The sequence below is a fragment of the Prionailurus viverrinus genome, chromosome A3 (genome assembly GCF_022837055.1).
Source record: "Prionailurus viverrinus isolate Anna chromosome A3, UM_Priviv_1.0, whole genome shotgun sequence".
Classification (NCBI taxonomy): domain Eukaryota; kingdom Metazoa; phylum Chordata; class Mammalia; order Carnivora; family Felidae; genus Prionailurus; species Prionailurus viverrinus.
This window is the reverse complement of record NC_062563.1, coordinates 81,098,443-81,122,728: the sequence shown is the minus strand read 5'-3', so window position 1 is coordinate 81,122,728 and position 24,286 is coordinate 81,098,443. Positions and strand designations below refer to the sequence as shown.

The 24,286-nt window shown below is 36.1% G+C and overlaps 1 protein-coding gene across 11 annotated transcripts in view; it reads right to left on the bottom strand.

Annotated features, from left to right (window-relative positions):
- EHBP1 (EH domain binding protein 1) overlaps nucleotides 1-24,286 on the bottom strand; it is a 372,579-nt gene that overhangs the window by 254,993 nt on the left and 93,300 nt on the right. For all 11 annotated transcript variants that reach the window (XM_047852777.1, XM_047852775.1, XM_047852780.1 and 8 more), the window contains 2 exons: nucleotides 13,891-13,948; nucleotides 4,337-4,432 (listed from right to left, as the gene is read on the bottom strand). In XM_047852777.1, the coding sequence (XP_047708733.1) occupies nucleotides 4,337-4,432; nucleotides 13,891-13,948 (154 nt within the window). The remainder of the gene's footprint in view (nucleotides 1-4,336; nucleotides 4,433-13,890; nucleotides 13,949-24,286) is intronic.

Here is a 24,286-nt window from a genome sequence, read left to right as displayed (position 1 = left end):
AGGCTAGAAGAGAAAGACAGGTAGAAAATTCTACCTGATATTTGTTTCCTCAGTTTGGTTGGCCCTGTCCACAAACTAGGTTTATGGAGAGAGAATGCCGTAAATAAAGGCTGAAGGAACTTTTCTATGAGTGATTTAGGTCATAAACAGTGCTACTTTAGAGACCAAGTAATAAAGTATATCACAATGCAGAGGAAAGAGACATCTTACCACCCTTGCTGCCTGCCCTCCCTCCCCCTCATTTTGTTGAGGAACACAGCAGAGTTTCAGCACAGCTAATATAATTAATAACAATAAATATTTACTAAGGACACACTCTGCCCCAGTTATTGTGCTAAGTGTTTTCATCATCACAGCAACTTATGAAATGTGTAGTATTTTTATTACCATTTAAAAGAACAGAAAACTGAGACCTCAAAGATGTCCCATCCCACAGTGAACAACCAGTAAGTGTTAAAACTATGTTACGATCCAGGTCTGTCTGACTTTTAGTTATGTTGTTGGTTCAGTTTTACTACTTTGTCCCCAGGACCTAGAAAAGTACCAGGCACACAGCAGGCTCTCAAGAATACTTGACGAATAAATTAATGACTATATCTTATAATTTGACAAATACTGAACACTGCCTTATATATGACATACATTAATTCTCAAAGGAGATGAAACATTTTTTTTTAATGTTTATTTATTTTTGAGGGAGAGAGAGAAAGCACAGGGGAGGGGTAGAGAGAGACAGGGATAGAGGATCTGAAGCTGGCTCTGTGCTGACAGCAGAGACCTGATACAGGGCTCAAACTCATGAACTGTGAGATCATGACCTGAGCCGAAGCCAGATGATTAGCCAACTGAGCCACCCAGGCATCCCAGATGAAACATGTTTTAAAAACACAGGCAAAGTATTACTCCTAAAAGAATAGTTTCAGTGGGACCAAGGGACACGTTTGATAGGTCAAAGTCAGTAAAAAGACATGAAAGAGCAAAAGTAATGTTCATTTTAAAATGGCATATATACACACAATTAACTATTTATATTATTGATCAGACAAAAACATCTGTAATGAAAATTGCTTCTAGCATGTATCAATTAAGTCTTCTCTGTATCCTACTTTCTACCCTTTAGAATCTCCTACCTTACCGCTGCAGTAAAGAGAAAAACTGAAAATGGCTCAAAGAACCATTTTTCTTTTCAAAACCCTAAAAGGTTTTTTTTTTTTTTTCATTTACTAGAAACAGCTATTTTCAATCTAATTCAAATTTCAAAAACAAACATGCAGAGTAAAAAAATTAGTATCTGGTCAAGTTGTAGGAAAATGAAACATACAACTTTTTGCAAAAGCATTTTGTCTATGAGCACACTTCTGTGGATACCAACCACACTTAGGACAAAAAGGGTTCAGAGCAGTCCTTTCCCACTTGCAAATTTCAAGATTAAATGAGTTGTGAGATTTTAATAAAAGAGAGGAAAACATGAAAAAGTTTTCCACTTGAATATTTTAAATGCTGTTCAAAAGCAAGATCCAAAAATTACACTGAAGGAATAAAAAGTTGTTTTATCTTTCTGCCCTTCTGTTAGAAATCTGGAGAGAGGGGGAGTTGGGGAGATAAAAGCCTCCACTGAAAATATTGTTTTAATATTTAAAATGGTTGCAAGTTTGCCTCAATATCACAATTAACCAAAAATGTTTACTACAACAAACTGGGGAGAAATGGATATTAGTTCTTCTTCCAAAAGACTAAAACTCAAAGTTATAAAAGTTCAGTGATAAGGATATGCTGAACATTCTCATCGGTACTTGAAAACAACACTTATCTCTTAATCCTCCAAGTACCCATTTCAACAGCCACTTTCAATTCAGAATCGCTCAGCTAGTACACATCCTTTTCCCAAACACATGGCTGTCAATTATTTATCAGCCCTATTCTAGCCCCTTACTCTCTATCGTCATTTTTTTCAAGTTGTAAAACTATGTCCATTCGTTTTCTTTCCCAGTGTAAACAGCAAATCAAATCAAAATATTCAAAAAATTACTTAAAAGCCTTCCTCAAGCATGTCGGAGATCTTGCTGTTGTAATCTATATTCATAGCAGTTTTTTTTTTTTTTATTACAGAATAGGATGTACAATGTGAAGGAAAGAAGAAGGGCTAAATCACTGTGACTTAGCAAGTCATGTTCTTCTTTAGTCTCAGTTTCCTTATCAGTACAAAAGGGATAATTATACAACCTTGGTTGGGGTTGCTGTGTGAGAATGATAGGAAATGTTCCAAAGGTCTTGCTGCTACCTACCAAGCTTACTGTATCATTCCAGTAAGAGATATATGGATAAAGGGAGTTTAATAACAGGCTTTTAGTACAGCTGACTAACGGACTATCAGATAGTCCTGAACCTCCTTGAAAAAAGGAAGAGTAGTGACTACCTCACCCCTTATTACTCTCTGGGCAAATTGAGTATGTGTATATATGACAAGCATGATTGAGCAATGTTATAACGTCAATAACAGTAATATCAAAACTATAAAACATAAAGTGTTAAAAATCTTTTGTAAAATAGATATCTATGAAATACAGAGCATTTAAAAGTAGTATTCCATTCATGAGTTAGTATATTAACATTCAACACACTCTTCTGTTTTACTGATCTCTGCAGTAGTTCCTGAATAAATGTATTAATAAATTAGATCACAAAATTAAAAGGACTTTTTTACACACTGATTTCATGCTAAGCCATATAATGTTTCTCTACTTAAATTTCATGTCCTTAAATATTTAGTGGATTTTCACAAACTTTACATTATTAAATTATGCTCAATGAGATGTCTTTCTTCCTTCTGTCCAGCAAAAGTAACTTCAACACAACCGGAATGATTCAAAGAAGAAATTAAGCATTGTTTTCTAATTTTACCACTTTCAAAAAGGCTAAAATGAAAGCTTTCCCCACCATTTTTGGGAAGCAGGTAAGGAGTTAGGAAAGTAAACATTCTAGTGCCTAATGGGAACTCAGTGAGGACTACTTTGTAATGTTTCAAGAAATATGGAAGACTTTCAAGAAAAAAAAAAAAACATGTATGTATAACAGGCAGGTAGTTATACACACAGCTATGTTTTTGGATCTGTCCTTTGAATTTACAACCAGAATCTTGCTTTTAAGCTACAGTACTTGTAAAATATTAATGTCATTAAGATATTTATCAAATATGGGGGCGCCTGGGTGGCGCAGTCGGTTAAGCGTCCGACTTCAGCCAGGTCACGTCTTGCGGTCCGTGAGTTCGAGCCCCGCGTCAGGCTCTGGGGGGATGGCTCAGAGCCTGGAGCCTGTTTCCGATTCTGTGTCTCCCTCTCTCTCTGCCCCTCCCCCGTTCATGCTCTGTCTCTCTCTGTCCCAAAAATAAATAAACGTTGAAAAAAAAAAGATATTTATCAAATATCAATTTAAAATTTATCTTCTTACATTAACATTAATAAAATACTTGTTTTTAAAAAAATTTTTTTAATGTTTATTTTTGAAAGAGAGAGAGTACGCAAGCAGGGGAGGGGCAGAGAGAGAAGTAGACACAGAATCTGAAGCAGGCTCCAGGCTCTGAGATGTCAGGACAGAGCCTGACACAGGGATCGAACTCACGAGCTGTGAGATCATGACCTGAGCAGAAGTCTAGCGCTTAACCGATGGAGCCACCCAGGTGCCCCTAAAATACTTATTGAATACTAATTTTAAAACATATCTTCTGATTAGTCAAATAGGGCTAACAAAATGAGGCTCAGGACTAAGGAATTCCACAAACCTCACTTTCTACGATAAAGCACTTTAAAGTTTCCTATGGGTAGGGCGCCTGGCTGGCCCAGGCGGTTAAGCATCCCACTTTGGCTCAGATCACGATCTCATGGTTCAGTTCATGAGTTTGAACCCCGCTTTGGGCTGTGCTCACAGCTCAGAGGCTGGAGCCTGCTTTGATTTTGTGTCTCCCTCTTTCTCTGCCCTTCCCCTCCTCGTGCTCTGTCTCTCTTTCTCTCTCAAAAAGAAACATTAAAAAAAAAATTTTTTTTAAGTTTCCTGTGGGTAGAATATAGGAAGTAGTAAGAGAAGTATTTCAACTGATCTCAAAATTGTTAACAAGTTGAAAAGGACTCCCAAATTATTCTGATTTCATAGACCATGAAATACCCTGATGAACTTGCATTGATATAAACTGTGCATTGATGTGCATTGATATCCACAAAAACAATGCATATTCTATATATTTGCACCCAAATATATAGAACAACGAATACTGAAATATTCTGTCATTTAGAACCATGATTATAAAATAATAAGTTGCATAAATTATAAAAATGGAACTTACCTTAAAAAGCGTCACAGTGATTTCAATGTTTTCAGGAACAGGCCACACTACAACACCACGGTATGGATTTTTTATTCCAGGTTGCCAGCTATGAGCCTACCAGAATAGTTAAAATAATGGTTTTAATATGAAGTACAGGAAATGCAATGTTAATAATTTACAAAAATTTATTGACACTGTTTATCTATTAGATCTGTAGTCTCCTTGAAACAAAAAAGATTAATCAAGTTAGATTTTTCAAGCATTAAAGTTGGGCCATGACAGTTCTATCACATGATAGCTATAGATCACTATCTGTAACCAAAATTTCACTCTCTCCCTCCCACCATCACATGCAAGAATATGCAAAAATGAGGTGTCTCATATTTTCAAAAGCTACTGTTTGTGATTGGATAAAAATTTTTTAGGAGAAATATTTTAAACATTATTTTGTGATCGGGGCACCTGGGTGGCTCAGTCAGTTAAGCATCCGACTTCAGCTCAGGTCATGATCTCATGGTTTGTGAGTTCAAGCCCCATGTCAGGCTCTGTGCTGACAGCTCAGAGCCTGGAGCCTGCTTCGGATCTGTGCACCCCTCTCTCTCTGCCCCTCCCCTACTTGTTTTCTCTCTCTCTCAAAAATAAATAAACATTAAAAAAATATATTTTTTGATCTAGGAACTTAAAGGCAAATTCATTCTTTAAAAGGAAAAACAAAGTGCATACTTTGCATTTAAGTTCATTTCCCATTAAACTGTAATGTTTATTTGGGACAAGTAAAGAAGAAAACAGTTTTTATAGAGTTAATATTTCTAGCACTTGTAATTTTAAAGATTCTTTTTCCTTGTCAATCTGGTTTATTGTGGTTCCCTAAGGACCTTCCAAAATTTGGAAGTCATCACTATAGTTCTTTCTTTGTGGTGGCATTTCCAGTCAAAGCTGATGGAAGATTAGGTATGCCAAGACATCTCCGTTTTCTTTTCTATGAGCTGCAGGACACTCCATGAAAGTGATAATGAAAGCTAACACTATGGAGTACTTTCTAAATGTCAGTCCAAGTTTGAAATTTACTTATGTTTAACTCATTTAATTAGTATAAGAACCCTATGAGGTAGCTACTATTCATTCATTCATTCATTCATTCATTCATTCATTCACTGACTCACTGATTCACGCATACAATTGATTCTATCTGCCAAGCACTGTCCAGGCACTGGAGTAGTTAAAAAAAAAAAAAAATCTGCTTTAGTGGAGTTAACGATATACTAGAAAGAAGCAGACAAAATAATTAAGTAAAATATACAGTATGTTAGATAGAGGAAGTGCTATGGAGAAAAAAATGGAAGAAAGAAGGCTGGAGGGGAGGCAAGAGAAAGTAACAAATGTCAACAGGATAGTCAGAGAAGGCATCATTGAGAAGGAGACTTGAGAGAAGGCCTGACAGAGGTAAAGGAATCAGATACATAGATACATGGGATGAGACTTCTAAGGAGATGGAACAGCAACTGGAAAGGTCAGTCAGATAACAACAAGGCCAATGTGGTTGGAGCAAAGTTAGATACCAGGCTGGAGAAATAAGGAGGGTCCAGTCATATAAGGCTCTGAGAGGCCATTACAAAGACTTTTGACTTATTTATAATTAAAGTGAAATGGAAAGCCACTGAAGGTTTTTTTTTGTTTGTTTGTTTGTTTTGTTTTTTTTTTAATTTTTTTTTCAACGTTTATTTATTTTTGGGACAGAGAGAGACAGAGCATGAACGGGGGAGGGGCAGAGAGAGAGGGAGACACAGAATCTGAAACAGGCTCCAGGCTCTGAGCCATCAGCCCAGAGCCCGACGCGGGGCTCGAACTCACGGACCGCGAGATCGTGACCTGGCTGAAGTCGGACGCTTAACCGACTGCGCCACCCAGGCGCCCCGCCACTGAAGGTTTTTAAGCAAAGGCATGATGCTCTAAGTTATGTTTTAAAGGACACACTTCACTAATATAGCAAGAATAGGCTCTAGACATAAGAGAGGAAACAGGAAGACCAAGTAAAAGCTATTGCAATAATCCTGGGGAGAGGTGATGGTGATTTGGCTTCAAGTGGTAGAAAAGTGGTAAAGTGGTCAGATTCTGGATATATTTTTTTCTTTATATTTTCAAGACAGAAACAACAAGATCTGCAGACTACATGAGAGAAAGAAAGTAACCAAGGCTGAGCAACTGGAAGAAGAGAATTGCTATTAACAGATACAAAACAAGACTGCAAGAAGAGCAGGTTTGGAAAGTAAGATTGGGAACTCTGTTTTATACACATTAAATCTAAGGTGCATATTATATATTCAAGTGTAGATCTTCAAACAGGCAGCTGGAATAAATCTGGGAATCATTACCATACATAGGTGATACTTAAAGCTTAAGAGTGGATATGATCCCAAGGGACAGAGTACAGATAGAGAATATAAATGTTCAAGAACTGAACCTTGGAGCATAACATTAACAGGTCCAGGAAGTGAGGAGGAATCAGCAAAAGAGGGTTGGTACAAGCAGAAGGAAAACCAAAGGTGTGTGGTATCCTGAAAGTCCAGTGAAGAAAATGTTTCATGGAGTGGGAGACAATCTGTGCCAAATCTTGGTGATAGGTTAGACAGAATGAGACCTGAAAAATAACCATCGGATTTAAGAAAGCAGAAGCCAATTCTGACTTCACAAGAGCCATTTCAGTGGAATGATGAGAGCAAATGCCTGACTGGATTGGAAAGGGTTCAACAAAGAATAAGAAAACAGAAAGTAAAGATATCAAGTACACTCAATTCCTCTGAGATTTTTGCTGTAATTGAAAGAGAAAACTAGTCTGCCTTTAGTGGTAAAATAATGGCAGAGAGAATTTTTTTAATAAAAATATTTTAATGCTGATGGTAAATATCCAGTTAAGAGGGAAAACTGAATGATGCAAAAGAGAAAATTACTAGAGTCATGCCCTTAACAGTAGGAAAAAGAGACAGATTGACCTTTGCCAGAAGCATAGATAATTCTTTCATGATAACAAGAAAGAAGCTAGAGGATATGACTGCAGGTGTGTGACAAGGAACAAATTTAACAGATGAGGAAAATGAGACACGGACTTGCCCAAGATCACACAGCAAGTAAGTGGCAGAAGTTGGATTTGAACCCACAAAATGGAAGTGAGAAAGGATCAAGATCATGGAAACTTATGTCCATTCAAATCTTATCATATTTTGTTAGTTAAGATACCAGCATAAGATAGGTTTAGCAGCATCTCCCCACTTCAACTCATAAATTGTTAGTAATTCTCCCTCTATTCTCTCTCCATTGCCGTCCAATCATAAAACTTCAGGGAAGGAAAGGGAAGTAGACACTGACCACAACAGAGTTAGCACACTATACCCAACAGCAAAAAGCTGAGTTCTACTGATTAAAGAATATCTCTAGAGATTCTTCTATTCCTCTATTTATGGAAATATGCCTATTGACACTTCTAGAACAAAAACTTCACAAAGTCAAGAATCTCCATTTTGAAAAGTAAATTTCTGCCTACCTTAGACAATCCTTAATGAAAACTTCACTCTACATACCTACACAGTTAATCTTGAAGATTTATGACAATTCTAATTCTTACATACTGTGATAGTAGGTCAGACTATTCCTCTGGTCTTTCCAAACTCACCATCATTATATTTTCATAGCCTCCCCACAGAATAAAAACATAAAAAGAGTATAATAACTGAACTTTTCTTATTAGCCACAACAGCAAAGATACAGTATTTGTAAAATTCTTTTTTTTTAATATTTTTTAATGTTTATTTACTTTTGAGAGAGAGAGAGCACACACCTGAGCAAGTGGGGGAGGGGCAGAGAGAGATGGAGACACAGAATCCGTACAGGCTACAGGATCTGAGCTGTCAGCACAGAGCCCGATGCAGGGCTCAAACTCACGAACTGTGAGATCATGACCTGAGCCAAAGGCAGACGCTTAACCGACTGAGCCACCCAGGTGCCCCATTTTTTTAATGTTTATTTATTTTTGAGAGAGAAAGAGAGAGAGAGAGGGCACAAGCTGGGAAGGGGCAGACAGAGAGAGGGAGACACAGAATTGGAAGCAGGCTCCAGGCTTTAAGCTATCAGTGGAGAGCCCGATGCAGGGCTCGAACCCAGAAACCACGAGATCATGACCTGAACCAAAGTTGGATGCTCAACTGACTAAGCCACTCAGGCGCCCAAATTCATAATGAAAAAATGACCATCAATGGATTTTAGACCTGAAGATACCCTTAGGAGATCTAATCCAGATAAGAAAACTAAAGCAATCAAAGAGTAAAGAGCTTGCCTGAACCTACACGAGTAATCAGTAGGAGAACCACCTACATGATTTCCAAGTTCAAATTTCTTCACCCAACTAACATCTTACCCAGCTCTATCTCTGATTCATACAGTGGTCAAGAAAATAGTCTTCTATCCCTAAATTCTTAACATTTATGTGGATAATACAAATATCAAAAGTGAGAAAAGCAGGGAATGCAGAGATCACTGGGCAGAGTTAGTAGATGGTAGTATCAGATAATTTCTTCAGGTACCCTAATGCTAGCACTCTAAATGACCTCTTTCAATCCTCCTTCTTCGATCACAGAATAGAAATTAGATTGCTGAACAAACAAAAATAAAATCTGCTTAACAAACTAAAATCTTTTTTTTTTATTAAAAGAAGATGTAAGGGTGTTAGTTCCCAAGTTGCTAATATGCTGCCATTTTCTTACCATTCCACTCAGCATCTCTGTCCCCAGCAAAAAAGGTCCAACTAAATCAGAGCTCTGGTTTTCTGATACTCCTTTTAGAGTCTATACAACCTGGCTAAGTTAGGACACTGTAACAACATCAATTAGTCTGGCTGAGTAGCTGGCACCACCTCCTTTATAATGTTAGCGAAATATTATATGGTAGGCAGAAAACAGAATGAAGTAAATTTTATTGTAAAGGAAACCAGGGATGTACATAGTAGCAAACACGAAAAAAAAAGATTCCTATTTTCAAACAGCTTACTAAAACTTTCACTTCCAATTGAATTCAGGAATCTGAACCTAGAAAAAGAATGAAAAGTCCAATATGGGCAAAAATAGATTTGTGTAAAAAAAAATTGTACAAATCCATAGAGACATTAATTATGTTTTTAAGAATTTGATTTAGGAGAAGCACATATTTGCAAACATCACTACTATAAGAACCCTGATTGGTCTTCACTGAAAGTAATAGAAAAGATTTTCTCAGAAAACATTAGGCACTGGGGCGACTGGGTGGCTCAGTCGGTTAAGCAGCCTACTTCGGCTCAGGTCATAATCTCGCAGTTTGTGAGTTCGAACTCCGTGTCAGGCGCTCTGTGCTGACACCTCGAAGCCTGCAGCCTGCTTCAGCTTCTGTGTCCCCCTCTCTCTCTGCCCCTCCCCCACCTTCTCTCTCCTCTCTCTCTCTCTCTCTCTCTCTCTCTCTCTCTCAAATAAGTAAACGTTAAAAAAAAAAAGAAAAAAAATTAGTCACAGAAACGCACATACAGCTATTCAGCTCCTTTGCACAGTTAAGAAAGGCGGGTTATCTCTTTATTTGCCACCAATCTATCTAGTACAGATAATAGTACAAAAGGATTAGGCCACATTATCCAGTTCCCCTTATACAATTTTTCTCATTTTTTAATCATATGACAGATCTTTTGACATGCCAAAGCAAACCTAGAAAAAAGGTAACATTTCTCAATTTAGGGTACTGACTCTATAAAATGCCTTACTTTCTAATTATTTCATGTCATGCCTTCCCTAAAAGACTTGTACCTAATATGGTACTAAACACAGAATAAACATTCACTTGTTATTTGTGATTCCTACAAAATGAAAATATTTCACTAAAAATATATAGCTGTCACTTGTTAAATAGATAATTTTCGGTTTATAAAAATGCATATACCCATATGTTTAAGATGTCACATGTAGAGTTTACCTTAGAGTTGTCGCCATAAGGCAAAGCTCTGCAACTGTACCCTGCCCCTCCTGTTATCTCAGCACATTGTAAAAGGCTGTAGCACAACCACAGAGCAAGAAAGTAAAGGTGGTAATGCCATCAAAAAGCTTGTGAGGACTTTAAAGCTCTGGTTTCCCTTTGGAATCCTCCCATTTCTCTGTGAGCTTAAACTTCTGTTGGAAAACCATATTTAAGGCAACATACTACTCTGCCATAATTTATGGGGACTATCATAGTTGCTTTGATTCCTACTGCCATATATTTTACCGAAAAATAATTTTATTTAAGTATATACAAATCAACTGCAGCCTAACAAATCTTTGTTATAAATGCCATGACTTGAGGAGAAGAGGTAGGGAAGCTGCACATTGTATTAATTATCCATGGTTAACTACTTTCTCAATAAAAAATGAGTTCTAATTATATATTTAGCTATCAAGATAAACATGTGCCCAAAGAAAGTGAGCACTAAACTAAGAACTAAACTTTAAATTAATTAAGGTAGGGTCGCCTGGGTGGCTCAGTCAGATAAGCATATGACTTTTGATTCCAGCTCAGGTCATAATCTCATGATTCTCAGGTCATAATCTCACGATTCATGAGATCAAACCCGCATTGAGCTCCACAATGATGGAGCGGAGTCTACTTAGAATTCTCTTTCTCCCTCCCTCTCTGCCCCTTCCTCACTCGTGCTCCCTCTTTCAAAATAAGTAAATAAAAACATTAAAAAAAAATAAGGTAGTGTGCCTTATTATTTTACTCACTAATCTGATATTTATCTGGGTCTCAGTTATAAGTTTCAATCTATCAATCAATATAAAAAAAGGCAGGTATACTCAGAATCAGTAAAGAGAAATAATAAGCTACATGGATGACAAAAACCAAACTGACTACTGTGCAACTCAAACTCTTTCCAAAAACATAGTTAAAAGTAAAAACTAGAATGTTTTCTGCCCAATGGTTGCAGAGATCTTTTTTTCTCCCTCAGTGATTTCAATGGGACTCAGCAGCAAATAATGTATATCTTAAAGGAAAACCATCAGAAAACAGAAGTATCTTTCAGAAGAAATAAAATGGTTCTAGTCCTTGGTTTTGGTATAACTGATAGCTAATTTAATAAAAATAGCTGGAGACAAGTTTGTGTGTGTGTGTGTGTGTGCGTGTGTGTGTGTTTTAAAGAATTCCAAAATGTCATGTATTTCAAGTTTCTTAAGATTAAAAAAAGTTACCTGCTTAACTTTTACAATAATATTGTAATCATTTATTTCACAATTTCTGAAACTGATTTTTAAGTCTCGCCCTTTTCTTTAGCTGTCTGTACAACTTATAACACAGCATTTCACATATGTATGAACATACTATGCACTTGCTATATAAAGAGCTTTAACACATGGTGGGTTCTTAAATTTTTTTCAAAAAAATTACATCTATAATATTTTAAGAGGAAACACAATGATTCTGAAATATCCAGGAGGGATTTAAAATATTAAGAGTGCCACAATTTGACAGTAGTATAAGAATTAATTCTTTCTAGAAAATATGCATTCTGGGAAAAATCAACCTATAGCCACATATGTTTGGATTTTACTATCTGGATTCAATCAATATTTGATACAATATGAAAAATAATTTGGCCTTAAAAGTTATTTGACTGACTTTTGAAAATGCAATTAAATAAAGGTGTATTTTACTTCAAATATGGGTATGCATTATGAATTGGTCTATAATCCACAGTATTTCATTATGTTTCATATTTTTTTAGAAAATAATTAGTATCTAATTATTAAAAGGAGAAAATTATTTTCTGTTGATAGCTAAAAACATGTTAAATCTAAAGTTTATAGTTATAGTTATATTCATCTATCATACTTAGTGGATGACCTTATATTATTCCTCTCCACAAAAGCCTAAGACCCACTAGGCAAAAATAACAATATCCAGCAAAACAGAGAAGACCCTAAGCCTATTTTCAGAACTCTTTCTCATATGTGAATGGATAAGAAAATACAGGTCCAAAATACAAATGCCCCAAAACTATAAATATATGCTTTGAAGAAGATATCATTTGTGATATGATGTAAATGGACCTTTCCTACATGGCTGGTGGAAATACATTTAAAAGTTAAAAATGTATCAACCCACTGATTCCAGTCCTAAGTATTTGCCCAAGAGAAATTAAAATATTTGTCTCCTAAAATACTGGTATGGTAATATTTATAGTAAACCTCTTTGCAGTAGTGAATATTCAAAATATACACTGGAAATGAATCAAATCATCAACAGTGGCATAAATAATCAAACTGTAGTAAATTCATTTGATGGAATACTACTCACCAATAAAAAAAAAACTACCATATTCACAACAGCATGAATAAACCTCAAAAACATTACATTGAACAAAAGAAACCACACCCAAAACAGTACTGCTGTATGATTCCATTTAAATGAAATTCAAAAACAGGCAAAATTACTGTATGGTGACAGAAAAATCAGAATAGTGGTTGCCTCTGAGAGTTGGGAATTAACCAGAGGAGGACACAAAGGAAAAAGTGGCGAAAATAGTCTATATGATATTAGGAGTACTAATTACACAAGTATATATTGACTTAAATTGTATAATTAAGAACTATATGTAATTTTAGCACAATAAAATTTGACAAGATACCTCAAAAATATTAAAAATTCTGAAATTTAAACCTGATTTAATTTTAATTAAAAGGAATAAATTTTTTCCTCACACAGGACTACTTATGGAAAAACCAACATCCTTAACATGCTTGTAATTATTATGTGCTTATAGAAATACATTCATACTTATTTACAGAATGGAATTTTTAAAGTATCTGCAGAATTGTTACTGAACATTTTAAAAATTCTGTTCTACTCCCCACAAAGCTATAAGTGCAAAAAATTAAAACCTTTGGGTGCCTGGGTGGCTCAGTCGGTTGAACATCCAACTTCAGCTCAGGTCATGATCTCACAGTTCATGAGTTCAAGCCCTGTATTGGGCTCTGTGAAGACAGCTCAGAGCCCAGAGCCTGCTTCAGATTCATGTCTCCCTCTCTCTCTGCACCTCTCTTCTCATGCTCTGTCTCTTTCTCTCTCAAAAATAAATAAACATTAAAAAAAATTTTTTTTAATTAAAATCTTTGAGAAACCCAACTCCTTTTCTACTGCAGCCCAGCAATGGACTCCAAGAACTCACCATTCCTTAAGTGTGCCCTAACTTCATCCTCTTGGAATCTGAGTAAATAATCTCAGGAACAATTTTGTAAGTGTTACCTAGTTAATCATTAATTCATAAATACACTAGTACAGAGAAGCTAGATAACTGTGATGTTATCCAAGGCTACCAAATCCAAGATCAAAACTCAGGTATCTGGCTCCCATTTTCAGAACTGCAGTTACACAATCAAAATGCCTAATCAACCATTTTAGTAGTAGATCATCAGAAATAACCCAAAATGTCAAGTAATATTTTAAAATCTACAATGGGACTACAGAAGTTTAATAATTTAACTAAAAGTTAAATTCAACATTTGGGTACGAAATTTTGAAAAGAGACAAACCTTCGAAGACTTCCTTCGGCTTCTTCTTGTCCAAACCACCACCAGTTTATCTGGTTGCCTATCAAACAGGAAAAAGATTAAATATAATTTAAGTTCTCTTACATCAAATTAACAAAGTTTAGTTCTGGTGCCTTTTTTAAAAGGACAAAAATGTCACCTACTTTAGATTACATAGAGCAGTTGCTTTTACAATAAATCTCTCTAAATTATTCAAAAATAGCAAATGTTGAATAAATGTAATCTAATTTAAATGACTAATATTTTATCCACATGTTTTTCTAAAAATCCTTTAGTAAGTTAATCCATTGGGACAAACCAAGTAAAATAAAATACTTGGAACTGGTGACAAAAGAAAAAGCACACATACATCTTCTCTAAAAAGTAATGCTATATACATCTAACACATTATCTACTTTAATCTGGAGACAACAGCATAAAAATGACACTTATAAAATAATTTAAATCTATGGGTTATACTACTTTTGCATCTCATATCTTATGAACAATGCTGCGGTTTTCAAAATATTTTTATAATCTCAAAAATCTTCATAAAAGCAATACAGTACTAAAAAAACATGTAAGGTACATACTATTATTCCTATTTTGTAAGCTTAAAAATTGGCAAAATAACTCATCAAAAGTTCTGGCACTGGGGCACCTGGGTGGTTCTGTCAGTTAAGCATTCGACTCTTGATTTTGGCTCAGGTCATGGTCTCACAGTCATGGGATCTAGCCCCACGTCGGGCTCTGCATTGACAGTGAGGAGCCTGCTTGGGATTTTCTCTCTCCCCCTCTCTCTGCCCCTACCCACCCCCCTCCTGCACTCTCTCTCTCTCTCTCTCTCACTCAAAATAAATAAATAAATAAACATTTTTTTTTTTAATTTCTGGCAGAACCAAATATGAAATATAGGTCTTTTAACTCTCAGACCCCTCTTCCTTACCTTCTGCTAATAAGGTAAAATTAAGTAAATATAAGTAAATAAGGTAAAAATAAGTAAAAACAAACAAGCAAAAACCTTACGTTCTCAGCTAATACAATTGCATTCTCTTTAATACTTGGGGAAAATATCAAGATTATGATTATCAGTTATTTTCCTTAAATCTTTATTTTAAAAAATTTTAGATAAAAGCTTTTTAACCAAGAAATGAATGGTACACTCATCTTGGTGACCTTCACCTCTTTCCATGTGTCATTTATTTTACCCTAAAATCGCTCACCATCAGCAGATGACCTGTCCTCTTATTTCATTTAATTAAATACATACATATACATATATACACATAAAAGGCCACCAGTCATGAATCCCTTACCCAGTGATTCACCTACAAACCTGTCCAAAGAGAGAGTTGCCCAATGAAAAAGTACTGAGTAACTAACCCAAAATGTAGCATAGAAAAATAAAATGATAAAAATATTTTAAAACAAGGTAAGAGACATAAAAGACAGATTGAGAAGTGCATACACCTAGTAGAAATTCTAGAAGTTCAGAACAGTGGGAATGGCAAAGAAAATACTTAAGAGATAAGGCTAAGAATATTCCAGACTTGAAGAGAGAGTCCTTAGATAGAAAGTATATATTAATGAACAGGATAATTAAAAATAAATCTAATAGCTAGATACTGTGCTACAAAACAGCAAGAATAAAGAGAAAAACCATAAAAGACAGGTTACCAACAAAGGAATGGCTGGACTGAGAGCAACTTCTCGTTAGCAGAAACAAAGCCCAAAAGACAATAAAATTAATGATCTTCAAGTTGCTAAGGGAAAATAGCTGTCACCCTTGAGTTTTATACTGCTAATCCATCATTTAAGAAATGGTTTTAGACATTGTCTAGCAAAGAGCAGATAGTCAATAAATATTTGTTGAATGAAAAAAAAAAGAAAAGAAATGGTTTTAGGCATATGAAGACTTAAGAGTTTACAACGCACGCATCCTAGTTAACTAAGGGAAGGAATAGGATGCAAAAAGCGACATAAATATCGTAAAATGTTAATTCTTGTTCATTTTAGGTCGCAGAACTCAAAGAAACGCTAGAAAAAAAAAACAGGAGGAAGGTTCCAGTAATGAAAATGACTAAGTAGGGAGTCATCTAAACAAATGCACAATGTTTCTGGTGGTGATAATAACCAGCATGGTATAAATAGAAAATTGGTGGGGCGCCTGGGTGGCGCAGTTGGTTAAGCGTCCAACTTCAGCCAGGTCACGATCTTGCGGTCCGTGAGTTCAAGCCCAGCGTCGGGCTCTGGGCTGATGGCTCGGAACCTGGAGCCTGTTTCCGGTTCTGTGTCTCCCTCTCTCTCTGACCCTCCCCCGTTCATGCTCTGTCTCTCTCTGTCCCAAAAATAAATAAAAAACGTTGAAAAAAAAAAATTAAAAAAAAAAAATAGAAAATTGGTGGTTCTCCATCCAAGACTCAGTTCAATTCTGAGGGTCAGGCATTAAAGACAACAACTGTAAACTAAAACCAGTAGCTTGGTTTGGTGAATCTTCCCACAGTGAAATTTTGGGAGCAATAACCAAATGCTAAATAAGATGAAACAGAAGAAAGTTTCTATGAACTATCAAGAGTGTTAACTTAAAATCCAAACCAACACAGAAACAAACATAACCTTGTTCAACACACAGAGAAGCAGAATAGGACAAATGACAGTGAAGATGGGGAGCTGTAAAGTAACAGATGGAGGTGGGAAGAAGGTATGATCAATGCTGACAGCTTAACAGTACAGGAAATGAGTAGCCAACAAGTGTATAAACTACCTTATTTGAAAGTATTTATGGCTTGCTAGAATGAACATTTAACCTAGATTACTATTAATCTTTTCATTATGTTCTCATCTCCACATCTCCAGGTGACCCCAACTCTTAATGATATTTCTATGGTACTTCTTTAGAAATGCTATAAAATCTTACGGCTTGTCCTTGCTTATTATCCCATACTGGTCTCTTATACGGAAGGTACTAACAAACTGGCGCTTACAGGTTGAATTTAACACATTCATTTCCCTTAATAATATTCCATTTTATTTAACTTTTAATTTAAATTTTGAAAATCCTTTCTAAATTAAATGCCTTTAAACAAAGTCCATGTTGTCCGGATTACTAGAGCCTCCAACGCTACCAACGGCTTCACATCTGACCAGCTTCTGCATTTGGCCCTTTGACAACCTGGCATGCAAAATAACGTCCATATTCCTGAATGTTGTTTTTATGAGGCACTTTACCACCCAACTCTATCTTCCTTTCTGTATAACTTACAAATACCTGAACATGTATTCCTTCAATCTCTTCACATTGCATGCTATTACCTTTCTTTAAAAACTTCCTCTTTCCTCCCTTTTCTACCTGATAAACTCTTAACTCATCACTTCCTCTGTGAAACCTTGACCACTTCTCATTTCCTTTCTACGCCATTCCATATTCCAAACCTTAAGCAGCTATCTGCCCCTACTACTGTATTTCCAGTAATACCCTAGAAACACCTGTATCTAAATATTCTATATGCCCTGTATTACACTATTATTTCTATCTCCGACACTAGACTGCACTCCTTTATCAACCATATCTTTCTTTATATTCTTGGCAGTTAGTTGTTACTGAATGAACCTTAAGTTTCCACCAGGAATTCCCAGTTGGTTAATTATAATAGATCAGGTCTAACTAAAGCCAGTAGCTAAATAATATATCCTCTCTGTAGCTTATTCAAATTTTACAGGGATTCCCACCTTGGCTGCACATTGGAATCTCCTGGGAAACTTTGAAAAATACTGATGCCTAGGTCCACTCCTGGAGAATCTGATTTAATTGGTGTCATGTGTAGGTTTTTTTTTTAATTCCTACAGGTGATTCTAGTTGTGCAGCCAACGTTGAGAACCACTGTATCACAGGGACAGTGGTAAGTAATCCCTGTTAACTCCTGACTTAACACTAGTGAGGCATAGGTTGCGCCAGCAGTGGGGGTATCTCCCCACCCCCATCCAGGCCACCTGCACTGTTGCCTCCTTCCAACTCAGCTTTTCAGCATCTCCCTCCCCTCAATCATTCTGACCTTACTTCAGATGTGTTACTTCACAACAGGGAAGACTTTTACTATAAAAAATCAGGACGGTGGTCTCCTAACCTACCTGCCTGAAGTTCTGAGAATGTAAATAGAACATAAATGACTTACTTGAGAATGCCCCCAGAGACAACTAAACTTTTTTGTGATTCTAAGTCATGTCCCATTTTTAAAATGTCTTTACGAGAAATCAGTCCACCTTTGTGTTATCAGGGCAACGTGAGGCAGTGTTCTAAAATAAAGAATGGTGCTGTGACTTATTGTTCTCAGAAGAGTACCAATAACCACACAATTAGCTGACCACAATTAATATTTTAAGCATCTGTGCTGTACTACTAATAAATATTATTAAATACTTATGTGCACACAAGACACAGGGATGGAGCAACTGTGAGTGTTATCCAACTATCAAAGAACCTATAATTATACAACTTTTATCAAAAGTCAAGACAACCTGGTAGAGCTCGGGATTCAGAAAGAATTCAATAATCACATATTTAACATTTCTACTCCATCAACTAAGTAGCCAGATAGGCCTACACATGAAATATACACAGACATATAAACCTACAAACATATATATATGAGCATTTTATACACATACACACAAAATGTACACACAGATGCACTTTCTGTGAAATCTATCTAAAGGGTTCCATTAAAAAGATCTGAAGTCTTTTGGTGGGTTTATTCAGGGAAGAAAACTTTATTTAAAAAAATTAAAATTTAACACCTCTAACCTACCCTCACAGTCCTTAAAAAGGAACTAGTTGAGTGCAAAAGCAGCAAGACTTGTCTCAAAGTATGGTCCTGATGCTAAATTCTGGAGAGTAGGCAGGAGAAGGAAAATAGGAGAGGAAAAAGGAGAAAATAAGAGAGCTACAATGAACAAGATTATAAAACAGTAAGCTGTATCTTTCTTTGACCTGTCGCTAAATTTTATGCCCTCCTCTTTGCCACTAGTGAGCTACTGTGTATCAAGGTAAATTTTTTTAAGAATCTGGGAGCTCCTGGGTAGCTCAATCGGTTAAGCATTCAACTGTTGATTTTGGTTTAGGTCATGATCTCACAATTCGTGAGTTTGAGCCCCACATCAGGCTCTGTGCTAACAATGCAGAGTCTGCTTGAGATTCTCTCTCTTCCTCTCTCTCTGTTCCTCCTCTGCTTGTGTGCTCTCTCTCTCTCTCTCTCTCTCAAAAGGAATAAACTTAAAAAAAAATAATCTGGCTTAAATTTAGATTCCATTCTCATGTGTGTCTTATACATGTGTGAGGTGAGACTAAAAAAGCCATGAGAAAAAAATCCAAAACATCACATGAAAACCAATCTCATTATTTCCCAAAATCATAATATGCATGCAAAACATATTTTACTGAGTGAATGCCTATTATGTTCCTGGCACTGTGCTGAGCAATGGAGGTACAAAGATGAAAGAAGATTAAACCTCGATCCTCTAAAAGTTTACAATCCAGTGGGGGAGAGACAAACAATTAAACAAACTACCCCACTCCCAGCACAACCTTGGAGAACACAAAGAAGATAACAAAAACCTCATGCCTAGAAGGATCTACTTATGTATATCGCAAGAAATAAGCATGCTAACAAAAAGAGCTTGCCCAACACCCAACAATTTATTTTAAAACCTATAATTTATGACACCTTAAATATAAAGTCCAACAAAAAATGAGTGACTAATACAGTACATCTACTACAAAATTATAAAGCCATTAAATATATTTTCCAACAGCATTTACAAGCATGGGACAATGCTTAGGATATCATGTTAAGTTTGTTTAATACAGATTTAAAAAATTTTTTCCTATACTATATAATGAAAGAAGACATCAGCTGGCAATATCTCAAAATGCTAACTGTGGCCACTATTAAAAAGTAAAATTATGGGGGCGCCTGCGTGGCTCAGTTGGTTGTGCGTCCAACTTCGGCTCGGGTTATGATCTCGCAGTTCGTGAGTTTGAGACCCATGTTGGGCTCTGTGCTGACAGCTCAGATCCTGGAGCCTTCTTTGGATTCTATGTCTCCCTCTCTCTCTCTGCCCCTCTCCCACTTGTGCTCTCTCTCTCAAAAATAAACAAACATTAAAAATTAAAAAAAAAGAGTAAAATTATGTGTCATTTAAAGGATATACTTTATTTTCTGGAATGCATTTATATTGCTTTATGCTGGAAAACTATTTAAATGTGGGGGGAAGTTATTTAAAATAAAACAATCATTTTAAGTTTAGAATAAAGTATGAACAGAGTTAAACAATCAAATTAATTTTTAAAATTTCACTTCAATTTAAAGAGCTTTTAGACAACTGAATAAATTTGCTTCTAAGTGAACAGAAATGGAAGGACTGTGTTCTTTGTCTTACATGAACATAAATTTTCTCCAAGGTCTGAGCTGGCCCTACACAAAATTTGACATAGGTCCCACAAGACTTTGGCAGCCTCCCTTCCTCTGTTTGCAGTCCCTCCAATTCCTGGGACATTTTTCCTTGGGCATGGAAAGTCAATATGACACTCCATTAGTGGCCCAAATAACAAAATGACAAATGCTTTCCAGATCACTCATTCTCTTCTACATCAATTAAAATTCCCCTTTTCCTAGGGTAAGTATCTTAGAAGGGTACTGAAAGGTAAGAAATTGGAGGGAACAATTTGTATTAATCTAGGAGATACGATTTGTAAAAGACGACCTTTCCAAGACAACATAGTATGGAGGAAAAGAATACTAGCCTGGAGGAAACTTCTTTCTCCTAGTTCTGGCCCTGAGTGACCTTCAGAATGTCTCTCCATTTGTGAGCGTATTCCCTAATTTATCAGATAAAGAGAGGACTAAGATCTCAGCTAGTTCTAAATGATTTGATGACTATAATATTAAATGACTGCAACTGAATAAGCATTTTGTGTTTTAAGATGAAATGAGAAGTTCTAGAATAAAGAATTTATGGCATGAGGGGTGCCTGGGGGGCTCAGTTGGTTAAGGGTTTGACTTTTGCTCCGTTCATGGTCTCGTGATTCATGGGTTTGAGCCCCGCGTCAAGCTCTGTGCTGACAGCTCAGAGCCTGGAACCTGCTTCAGATTCTGTCTCTGTCTCTCTGCCCCTCCCCTCCTTAGGCTCTGTCTCTCTCTCTCTCTCAAAAATAAATAAACATTAAAAAATTAAAAAAAAAGAATTTGTGGCATGAAATCACTTGCCTCCTATCTTCTGATAATCTAGATAGAGATAGCTAATATATTACTAACTTTGAATAACATTATGAAAGGGGAAGTAATATTTTCAGAATAGTAAACTGACCACTATGTTTCCTGTCCAAAGCATAGTGTTAGTCCTTGGAGGTGTTGCAAGAAGCCCCTCACTCGCACCCCACCCAACACCACCATCACCATATTGGCACTAAAATGGAGCCAGTGGAATGGAGAAGATTCTAGAATGCAGAGGAAGGCAGAGTCATAAGATAAAAGGTGTCTGGGCTCCTGGATGACCACATGGAAGGCCAGTCAACCTAGATCACCTTCTCTAGACTGAGAAGTGAGCAAGAAATCAACTTTTATTAGGTTAAACCACTTGGGATTTCTGGGTGTGGCTGCTACAGGAACTCTTCAACATTCCAGAAAATTCAGTAAATCAAAAATACAGACATACACAACAATAAAACAGTTGCTATTTTGTAATAAGTTTACATTGCAAAGTACTGAGATTAATTTAACCTTTTTATGTCCTACTGGTTTTCATTTTTATGAAACTGATGTTTTTAAAGATAAAAGACAGCTATAACTCAAAACTTAGTAATTAATATTTAAGCCTCTGAGTTTTTCCTAGATTAAAAATAAGGAGCCATAAGTCTTCAGAACACAAAAAGAACAATATATTCCCGCCACCACAGAATCCAGGATATGTTTACAATGAGAAAAAGAGAGCTCAAAATATTAATCCTGTAGTTGATGTGAATAGCCACTTCACTAAATAACAAGGTTATTCTTTTTAGGGAACGGGCTCTTAGCCATAACAGAACATTTCATGGTGCAATGTTGTGAATATTGAAACAAAAGGGGAGAAATAGTCTTATCAGAGAAGTACTCTAACTTTACTATTTCTCAAGTAATTATTTTTATCCTTCACTAGGTACATCTGCCTCCTATTGTAATGTAACTGCTGTAGCTTCAGTTAATTATATTCCTTTATGCTTACTTCACAAGAGTTATTCAGCACACTGTAGTAATTAATTCAATAGTAAGAAAATTATACAAGACAAAGTACTCATATATAGGATATATTTTTCTGTAAAATAAAAGGATAGTTCTAATAACAGGAAATGTAAGTCTTTGTTACAAACAAAAAACATTTAAAAAAATATATTTTGCATCTTCCTATTATCTTTAAATTTTCACAGAGTGACTGCTTTTGGTCAAAAATATTTAACATGGACTTTTGCTGACAGGTGTTTCTAATACATATATATCAGTAGTTAAAGACAGCACCAGTTAGACTGAGGAGGTGTAGTTTGGCATACTTGAACCAAGTATACTTTTTAACAAGCCATCAAAAAAATAAATAAATATATGTATATATATTTCTTTTTTGCTGTACTATTCAACAGTACAAAGGTTTATCATTTTTTAATATAAAGTTATTTCTTTTCATTTATTTATTTATTTATTTATTTATTGAGAGAGAGAGAGAGAGAGAGAGAGAGAGAGAGAGAGAGAGAAAGAAACAGAGTGCAAATGGGTGAGGGGCAAAGAAAGGGAGACACAGAATCTGAAATAGGCTCCAGGCTCTGAGCTGTCAGCATAGAGCCCAACACAAGTCTCGAACTCATGAACCGTGAGATCATGACCTGAGCCAAAGTCGGATGCTTAACCGACTGGGCCACCCGATGCCCCAATATAAAGTTATTTCTGAGACAAATAGCATCATTAGCAATCACTGCTGTATTATGTGTGCAATATTGGTCTTCCCAAATAATACTCCCTACTTTATTATTTTACAGAATCACCCACACCACTTCTCTTAATTTAGCATATTATTTACTACTTCCTTTCTTACAGTCCTGTTGGAACAAGCCTCACATGTCATTCACACAATTATTAGTATTTCCAATTTATGTACCTTGCTCCCTAGAACTGAGGTTACGGGGGGAAAAAAAAGGATACATCACTCAGGACATTCCCCAGCCCTCCTAAAACAATTCTATTCAATATTTACTCTCAACAGGTTTCTGTAATTGCTGCAATTTTGTGTTTGGATGATTATATTTGTCTGTCTTGTTTCTATTTGACTGCATGGTTCTCAAGAGGTTTCCTGGTATTCCAAAGCATTTATTCAGAGGGAGACAGGAAAACAGAATATGACGGATAAAAGAATCACATGAAAGCAGACAGATATGGGTTTAAATGTGGTTCCCCTTCCTCTGGTTTTATCATCTAAGCCTCAAGAGGTTTCTCATCTGTGAAATTAGAACATTACAAGACCAATGTAAAGATCAGTTAAGACAGTAAAGTGCTCAGTTCAGTGCCTGTCTCTCAGCAAATTCTCAAATAATGTTAGCAACCATCCTATGTACATCCACAGAGCTTCCAAAAAGCTTTGTATAGTCTCCATCTTAAATATGAACAATGAAGGATCATCCGAGGAAAACTTCTAATATGAAAGGCAAGTGGCTAAAAAAGAGAAGAAAGGAACTCAAAAGAAACTAAAGACATAACTATATCCATGGAAAAAATAAAAAGGATTTTTTTAAATGTTTATTTTATTTTTGAGAGAGAGAATGAGAGTTGGGGAGGGGCAGACAGAGGGCGACAGAGGATCCGAAGCAGGCTCTGCGCTGACAGCAGCAAGTCCCATGTAAGGCTCGAACTCACAAACCATAAGATCATGCATGACCTGAGCTGAAGTCGGACACTTAACCAATAAGCCACCCAAGCAGCCCAAAAAAGGAGATTTAAAGAATAAGAAAGCACTCTGGAAATTATGTCATTATTTTTCATTTAGGAAAGCAAAAATTGAAGAGTTTCTTTGAAGTTAAGGAAATCTTCCAGATGTAGAATAATAAGTTAACAGAGACATTAAAAGGGCAAGAAAAGATGAGAAATTTAGATCAATCCAGAGGTTAAATATCTAATCTCCCAGGATGACAGTTTAAAAAAAAACTCTCAATATGTCACCAATGCCATAGGCCTACAAAGAAACCATTCCAAATGGAACAGGACACTGGCAGGCTCCAAGGGAAAAGGAACTGATAAATCACCAATGTTAAACTTTTTTGAGAGGGATTTTGAGAGGCCAACAAAAAAATTTAGGACTAATAATCACAGGAGAGAAAAAGGCAAAA